Source organism: Brachyistius frenatus, unplaced genomic scaffold, assembly GCF_029030835.1.
Source record: "Brachyistius frenatus isolate BFR_SWC_R1_liver_20210118 unplaced genomic scaffold, ASM2903083v1 Contig_553, whole genome shotgun sequence".
NCBI lineage: Eukaryota > Metazoa > Chordata > Actinopteri > Embiotocidae > Brachyistius > Brachyistius frenatus.
In genome coordinates, this window is record NW_027211152.1 from 59,653 (window position 1) to 68,713 (window position 9,061).

At 41.6% G+C, this 9,061-nt stretch overlaps 2 protein-coding genes across 2 annotated transcripts; both read left to right on the forward strand.

The window, feature by feature from the left end:
• Positions 1 to 1,719: 1,719 nt before the first annotated feature.
• LOC138614711 (tripartite motif-containing protein 16-like) lies at positions 1,720 to 3,561 on the forward strand. Its single transcript, XM_069688274.1, has one exon. The coding sequence runs from the start codon at positions 1,770 to 1,772 to the stop codon at positions 3,438 to 3,440; it is 1,671 nt and encodes a 556-aa protein (XP_069544375.1). The 5' UTR covers positions 1,720 to 1,769; the 3' UTR covers positions 3,441 to 3,561.
• Positions 3,562 to 4,651: 1,090 nt separating this feature from the next.
• Positions 4,652 to 7,782, forward strand: LOC138614710 (tripartite motif-containing protein 16-like). The gene has a single exon (XM_069688273.1). The coding sequence runs from the start codon at positions 4,735 to 4,737 to the stop codon at positions 6,448 to 6,450; it is 1,716 nt and encodes a 571-aa protein (XP_069544374.1). The 5' UTR covers positions 4,652 to 4,734; the 3' UTR covers positions 6,451 to 7,782.
• Positions 7,783 to 9,061: the final 1,279 nt, after the last annotated feature.

The window sequence follows — 9,061 nt, forward strand, 5'->3', positions numbered from 1 at the left end:
TTCATGATGATGATGATGATGATGATGATGATGCATCAGGTCAACTCAAAGTACACATGGGACTCTGTTTTTTGCATGATCCAAAATTAGACTTAGATCAAAATGTAGTTTTTTTTATTTATTTTTGAGATGGTGTATTTCTATTTGCACCTTAATTATAATTTTTTTTATTTAACAACGCACCTACAGGTCTACTGTGTCGAGTACCAGCCGTGGAGTCAGCAAATGCTCGTAAAGAAAGACTCGGCTGTTTCTTTCACATGCCTTTTTTCTTTCTTTTTTTTATGATAAAGACACACAGCAATGTATAATCCTCTTGAATGAATCATGTAATGCCTTGTCTTAGCGTAAGATGACAACAGAAATACATGTTTGTCAGTGCCTAACGCGACTTTGTAGTGGCTGCAGTTCGTTTTTAGCTCATGTGTTAATAAGGCGCAGAAACGTTCCCAACGTTTAAGGCTTCACTAAATAAAGATCTAATCATGTGTCAGACCTCTAATTTTCATTTACCCTCTGGTGTATCGTGGTGGCTTCCCATGAAAAGTGAGAAATCATTCGAACAGCCGGTACAAAACGATGTTAGTGGATCAGAACCAAAACGCAGAAACAAAATGTAATTTTATGTCACAGCAACGTCAATAAAATGTTGTAAAGCGCTCTGTAGCGTCATTTATTCGACCTCAGCTGAGCATGAGTATTGCCTCATGCCCGAATGCCATTTTGGACATCTGTAATAAGAATTATGACGAGTAATGATGCCGTAGAAGTACTGCAGATATATTTACGTACATATCTATATAAATGCCCTATAAACTTCTTTTTGCTCTTTTTTTTTGACGACTTGAAGTAAAACTCTTCTTTTAATGTGCAAAAAAAAAAAGGTTATTTCTCTTTATTTACGGTCCAATTCTCTCGATTACTGCACAGATACGCCTCCGACTGGTCGCAGTGAAAGGCCTCTCTAAAACGAGCAGCTTAATCACGCAACAGGATGCCGCAGACGTCGCAGGTTTTGAACCAGTCGGCGCGCCCACCGCGGGAAGGTTTCGCCAACAGCCGTGAACTGAACGTTGATTTCATCGCCCACGAGCCTTGTTCAACGTCGTTTTGGAGAATTTGCGTCCCGACCGGCTTCACCTGCAAACAGCTGCGTCGTATTTACCGCGGACAACGAGGAGAGTCCGTATGAACGGCGCCCTCTTGTGGCATTCACGAGAGATTTTCTATACGGACCTAAACGGAAACGTCAGCGGTCGCGGAAGTTCATTTTTTCCATCGGATGTTAATATTGTATAAGTGTATATTATCAAAACTTAGATAACAGCCCACGTCTGAGGAAAATGTTGATCTTCCCAACGGCCTCAAGTTTTCTCTCATTCACCGTAAAATTTCATGATTGCTTGATTAAAAGAGAAACTGGGAACTTGGATAGAAAAAAAAAAAAGAGTTGACAAGTTGGTGTTTCAAAAGGGGAAATGAGTTGTGTTTTTTAAAAGGTTCACAAAAACAAGATCTCTGTCTAATCGTGCAGTCTGATAACCCTCCCTCTTCCTTCTGCTCTCAAACTCAGCAGCTGCAGTCTGTCACGTTTCCTTGTTCCCTCCTTCAGATCTGCAGCTTGAAGATGGGCGGAGCCAACATGGGGCGGAGTCTAAGAGCTGATGTCCTCATTGGCTGCAGAGTCACATGATATTTAAATCAGAGCTGAAACTAGTTTCACTTTTCAGTAAGTGAAACTCACACAGTCACTGCTGCTGAGAGGTGAAATGGAGCAGAAAGGAGTTCAGTTGGACCGAGAAACCTTCTCTTGTTCCATCTGTCTGGATCTACTGAAGGATCCTGTGGCTCTTCCATGTGGACACAACTACTGCATGGAGTGTATTAAAGTCCACTGGGACGGACAGGACGGGACGGGAGTCTACAGCTGTCCTCAGTGCAGGCAGGACTTCATACCGAGGCCTGTCCTGGTGAAAAACACCATGTTGGCAGCTTTAGTGGAGGAGCTGAAGAAGACTGGACTCCAAGCTGCTCCTGCTGATCACTGCTATGCTGGACCTGAAGATGTGGCCTGTGATGTCTGCACTGGGAGAAAACTGAAAGCTGTCAAGTCCTGTTTAGTCTGTCTGGCTTCTTATTGTGAGAAACACCTTCAGCCTCATTATGATGTCGCTCCATTAAAGAAACACAAGCTGGTGAACCCCTCCAAGAAGCTCCAGGAGAACATCTGCTCTCTTCACGACGAGGTGATGAAGATCTTCTGCCGCACCGATCGTCAGATTATCTGTTCTCTCTGCTTAATGGATGAACATAAAGACCACGACACCGTCTCAGCTGCAGCAGAAAGGACCGAGAGGCAGAGAGAGCTCGAGGGGAGTCGAGGAAACGTCCAGCAGAAAATCCAGGACAGACAGAAAGATGTGAAGCTGCTTCAGCAGGAGGTGGAGGACATCAATCAGTCTGCTGAGAAAACACTGGAGGGCAACGAGAAGCTCTTCACCCAGCTGATGAGTCTCCTCCAGGAAAGAAGCCGCGATGTGAAGCAGGAGGTCAGATCCCAGCAGGAAACCCAAGTGAGTCGAGTCAAAGAGCTTCAGGAGAAGCTGGAGCAGGAGATCGCTGAGCTGAAGAGGAAAGACGCCGAGCTGGAGCAGCTCTCACACACAGAGGATCACAACGAGTTCCTGCACAACTACCCCTCAGTGTCAGCACTCAGTGAGCCTACAGACTCATCCAGCATCCATATCCGTCCTCTCACCTACTTTCAGGATGTGACAGCAGCTGTGTCAGAGGTCAGAGATAAACTACAGCAAGTTCTGGATGAAGAATGGAAGAAGATCTCAGTGTCAGTGAATGAAGTGGACGTTTTACTGTCACAACCAGAACCAAAGACCAGAGCTGGATTCTTAAGATATTCACAAGAAATCACACTGGATCCAAACACAGCAAACAGAAAGATGTTATTATCTGATGGGAACAGAAAAGTAACATTAATGATTCAGTATCAGTCTTATTCTGATCATCCAGACAGATTCAGTGGATGTTGGCAGGTCCTGAGTAGAGAGAGTCTGACTGGACGTTGTTACTTTGAGGTGGCGATGAGAGGAAGAGGAGGAGTTGAAGTAGCAGTCGCATACAAGAATATCAACAGAACAGGGAGCGGGATGGAAAGTAGATTTGGACGTAATAACAAATCTTGGTCATTAGATTGTTCCAATAACCGTTTTTGTTACAACAACATCAAAACTCCCGTCTCAGGTCCTCCATCCTCCAGAGTGGGGGTGTACCTGGATCACAGTGCAGGTACTCTGTCCTTCTACAGCGTCTCTGAGACCATGACTCTCCTCCACAGAGTCCAGACCACGTTCACTCAGCCGCTCCACGTTGGACTTTGCCTTCACAATTTTAATGACACTGCGGAGTTTCGTAATCTGATATAATCTGAAGTGTTTCAGGTTGCAGTGGGTTTAAATGCGTCTTCTGTCCCACAGCATGTCTGAAATCATGACTTCGTGATATTTCTTAATGCAAAGCTGAGCTCAAGTAAACGTGGGGTAATAATTTATGCAAAAATGTGCCCAACTGATGAAGTTGTATTGGCTGTTGGTGGCACTATTTACTTTGATCACTGTTTACTTTGATCACTGTTTACTTTGATCACTATTTATTTTGATCACTATTTGCATGCATCTCGTTAAATCAGTGCTGCGCAGCGCTGCGTAAGATTAAACGCGCCTCTCAATGAGTCTTTAAGCAGTGAAGATGGAGGAGGATTTCAGCACTCTGTGAAAAGACTGCGTGGCCAAATAGTGCAACAATTTAAGAATAATGTTCCTCAATGCAAAATTGCAAAGAATTTGGGGAATTTATGATCTATGGTACATAATATAAAAAGATTTAGAGAATCCAGAGAAATCTCTGCATGCAAGGGACAAAGGCCGGAAACCCCTATTGGATGGCTGTGGTCTTTGGGCCCTCAGTGTAATATAACACAGACATGACTCTGGAATGGAAATCACTCCATGGGCTCAGGAACACTTCCAAAAATCACTGTCTGTGAACTGATCAGTTGGGTAAATATAGAAAGCGATTTTGCTTCAATCAATATCAGCCAAGCTTAATGTCGCGATCAGACGACACACGGGAACAAAAATGACCAATGAAATGATCAACGGCGGTACCGATGCTGCGCATTAAATTAAATTAAATTACACGGTCTCGAAGAGGCGACGGACGCAGGTGCATTTTTATTGATGGCAACTTGAATGCACAGACATATCGTGATGCGATTCTGAGGCCCGTCGTCGTGCCATTCATCCGCCGCATGTTTCTGCGTTTGAACAAATTACCAAAATGTCATTCAAAAACGCTCGAAAGAAAACAAATATTTACTTTTCTCCATAGATGTGATTTAAATTTTTTGCAATCAAATTGATTGATTAAAAGAGAAACTGTGAACTTGGATATTAAAAACAAAAAGAGTTGACAACAGATGAGTTGAGGTGAACGATGTTTGGAATGGGGAAATGAGTTGTGGTTTTTAAAACGGTCACAAAAACAGGATCTCTATTCGTGCAGTCCGATAATCCTCCCCCTTCTTCCTGCTCTCAAACTCAGCAGCCAGTCTGTCCACATTTTTCGTTGTTCCCTCCATCAGAGCTGCAGCTTTAAGATGGGCGGAGCCAACATGGGGTGAAGTCTAAGAGCTGACGTCCTCATTGGCTGCAGAGTCACATGATATTTAAATTACAGCTGAGCAAAAAAACCTCTCAGAGTCCGCTGCTGTTGCCGAGAGGGGAAATGGCGCAGAAAGGAGTTCAGCTGGACCGAGAGGCTTTCTGTTGTTCGATCTGTCTGGATCTACTGAAGGATCCGGTGGGTCTTAACTGTGGACACAGTTACTGCATGAGCTGTATTGAAACCCACTGGAATAAAGAGGATGAGAAGGAAACCTACAGCTGTCCTCAGTGCAGGCAGGCCTTCACACCGAGGCCTGTCCTGGTGAAAAACACCATGTTGGCAGCTTTAGTGGAGGAGCTGAAGAAGACTGGACTCCAAGCTGCTCCTGCTGATCACTGCTATGCTGGACCTGAAGATGTGGCCTGTGATGTCTGCACTGGGAGAAAACTGAAAGCTGTCAAGACTTGTTTATTCTGTCTTGTTTCTTATTGTGAGAAACACCTTCAGCCTCATTATGATGCTGCAACATTCAAGAAACACAAGCTGGTGAACCCCTCCAAGAAGCTCCAGGAGAACATCTGCTCTCGTCACAACGAGCTGATGAAGATGTTCTGCCGCACCGATCAGCAGAGCATCTGTGATATCTGCACTGTGGATGAACATAAAGGCCACGACATTGTCTCAGCTGCAGCAGAAAGGACCGAGAGGCAGAGAGAGCTCGAGGAGAGTCGAGGAAACGTCCATGTTTTTGACGTGAAGCTGCTTCAGCAGGAGGTGGAGGCCATCAATCAGTCTGCTGATAAAACAGTGGAGGGCAGCGAGAAGCTCTTCACCGAGCTGATCCGTCTCCTCCAGAAAAGAAGCCGCGATGTGAAGCAGGAGGTCAGATCCCAGCAGGAATTCGAAGTGAGTCGAATCAAAGAGCTTCAGGAGAAGCTGGAGCAGGAGATCGCTGAGCTGAAGAGGAAAGACGCCGAGCTGGAGCAGCTCTCACACACAGAGGATCACAACGAGTTCCTGCACAACTACTCCTCAGTGTCACCAGTCAGTGAGCCTACAGGCTCATCCAGCATCCATATCCGTCCTATCACCTACTTTCAGGATGTGACAGCAGCTGTGTCAGAGGTCAGAGATAAACTACAGCAAGTTCTGAGTGAAGAAAGGACGAAGATCTTGGCGTCAGTGAATGAAGTGGACGATTTACTGTCACAACCAGAACCAAAGACCAGAGCTGGATTCTTAAGATATTCACAAGAAATCACACTGGATCCAAACACAGCACACAGACAGCTGTTATTATCTGATGGGAACAGAAAAGCAACACGAATGAATCAGAATCAGTCTTATTCTGATCATCCAGAGAGATTCAGTCAGAGGTGTCAGGTCCTGAGTGGAGAGAGTCTGACTGGACGTTGTTACTTTGAGGTGGAGTGGAGAGGAAGAGGAGTTTATGTAGCAGTCGCATACAAGAACATCAACAGGAAAGAGGGCTGGAAGAAAATGAGATTTGGACACAATGACAAATCTTGGGCATTACACTGTTATCAGAACAGGTTTTTGTTCAACAACATCAAAACTCCCGTCTCAGGTCCTCCATCCTCCAGAGTGGGGGTGTACCTGGATCACAGTGCAGGTACTCTGTCCTTCTACAGCGTCTCTGAGACCATGACTCTCCTCCACAGAGTCCAGACCAGGTTCACTCAGCCGCTCCACGCTGGACTTTGCCTTCACAATATTCATGACACTGCGGAGTTTCGTAATCTGATATAATCTGAAGTGTTTCAGGTTGCAGTGGGTTTAAATGCGTCTTCTGTCCCACAGCGTGTCTGAAATCATGACTTCGTGTCATTTCTTAATGCAAAGCTGAGCTCAACTAAACATGGGGTCAGAATTTATGCAAAAATGTGCCCAACTGATGAAGTTGTATTGGCTGTTGGTGGCACTATTTACTTTGATCACTATTTACTTTGATCACTATTTAATTTGATCACTATTTACATTCATCATTATTTACTTTCATCACTATTTACTTTCCTCACGATTCATTTTGATCATTATTTTATTTACTTTCATCACTATTTACTTTCATCACTATTATCTCTGATCACCATTTACTTTGATCACTATTTATTTTCATCACTATTCACTTTCATCATTATTTACTTTCATCACTGTTTACTTTCCTCACTATTCATTTTGAACATTATTTTATTTACTTTCATCACTATTTACTTTTATCACTATTATCTCTGATCACCATTTACTTTGATCACTATTTATTTTCATCACTATTCACTTTCATCATTATTTACTTTCATCACTATTTACTTTCCTCACTATTCATTTTGAACATTATTTTGTTTACTTTCATCACTATTTACTTTTATCACTATTATCTCTGATCACCATTTACTTTGATCACTATTTATTTTCATCACTATTCACTTTCATCATTATTTACTTTGATCAATATTTACTTTCATCACTATTTACTGTGACAATGTATACAAAGTAGGTAGAAAAACCTTCACATGAATCAAACAACCGAATCACTGTTGTGCCACATTCGTAAAATATAATAGAAATCATTATAATATGTATAAATCCAAGTAACGACTAAACACATTTCATATTAGAAAAAGATCATGATGTAATTCTTATAAATTACTTTAATATTTGTATTCCTTTAACTTTAAAAAGCATGCATTGTGCAGTGGACCTTGTAAATGTATTTTAATTATTGTAAGCAGAAAACATTTGCAGAAAGTGTAAACAGCAGTTCAATCAATCACAATGGTTAAAAAAATATAAAACACAGGGCAGCAGGTGTTTTGATCACATTCTTTATAAATGTATTGAAAATTCTGTCAATGGCTTTGCATGTTTGTTTGTTTTTCTAATCTTAAAACAGTAGATATGCTAGATTTATTTACATGTAAAACATTCAGACATTTATGTGGAACTGCAGTTATCTTTTTGGGAATTGTGCATCATTTCAAATTTCTTTGACTTTGTGAATCCCTGATTTTAGGTGTTTATTAAACTTTAGATTTGGAGTGATGATGATGTTTAAGTGGAAAATAAAGTAAGGTTAAACACAAATGGTGTGTATTTCATTTCTTCTGTTTGTGCTTTTTTTGTCAACTGGGCTTTTAATTATCAGCACTCTCTGGTGGTCAAATAGTGCAACAATTTAAGAATAATGGGCCTCATTCACCAACCGTCCTTAAGAAGAAATTTCTTCTTAAACCCCACTTATGCAGTTTTTACTAAGATGCTGGCATTCACAAATGTTTTCTTATTAGGGATTTTTTTCTTAGGTAAGAACAAAATCTACGCAGACTCAAGAGCACTCTTAAGCACCTCTAAGTGCTGAAATGTTTGTGCCAAATAATTGGTGAATGTGTTTTCCTCAATTCAACAGTTGTATATTATTATAGGATTTCATCTACAATGATATTTCTTTGTTATTCATCATTTTTATCATTATTTTCATGACTTTAGATAGAATAATCACTACACGAACACATTGACGACAGCTCAGCAGATTTGCTGTCTGGGTTTGACAGTAGGGAATTGTTTGTTCGTAAATTAAAAAATTATTTGACTTTTACAGCATAATTCTTAATACAAATACAATTAATCTCAAGCAGGGAAACACCACTAAAAAAAAATCTGAGGTTTCAGTGTATTTTTTACTTTTTGTTTCTGGGTTTGGAACCAATGTTGAAGCTTTCCGTGTCAGTGTTTTGGCCGTTCACTCCTGCATGTAAGATCAGATCTAAGATCAGACGTGGAGCAGGTGAACAGGATCTGGTTTCAGGTGAGATCAGATAAGAGATGACATAAGACTTTATTACTCCCACAGTGGGGAAATTTAGTTGTCATAGCCGCATAGAAACACAGTCAGGGGAAACATAAAGGTGCACACAATAAGAACACATTTACAAAACGTATACAATACAAATAAGATGGATAAAAAGAAAAAAATAAGACCTGTGAATAAATACACACAAACTATATACACAAAAATAAATAAACTTGGGATGGAAAAAAGTGTCAGGTGCTATGACGTACAGTCCTATATTATTTTAGGCTGGTGTTGAGCAGTCTGATAGCCGTCGGGACAAACAACCTGCGGGTGGCGCTCTTTCCTACGCTGAGGGTGCAGCAGTCTGCCGCTGAAGGAGCTCCTTAAAGCTCCTGTTGTCCGACCAATCCAGTTTGCACCCCCCTCAATGCAAAATTGCAAATAATTTTGGGGAATTTATGATCTAGGGTACATAATACAAAGAGATTTAGAGAATCCAGAGAAATCTCTGTACGCAAGGGACAAAGGTTATTGGATGGCTGTGGTCTTTGGGCCCTCAGGCGGCACTGC

What these genes read in the sequence shown, in the direction of transcription:
- LOC138614711 (XM_069688274.1), top strand. Translation starts at nt 1,770, where the DNA reads ATGGAGCAGAAAGGAGTTCAGTTGGACCGAGAAACCTTCTCTTGTTCC.
- LOC138614710 (XM_069688273.1), top strand. Translation starts at nt 4,735, where the DNA reads ATGATATTTAAATTACAGCTGAGCAAAAAAACCTCTCAGAGTCCGCTG.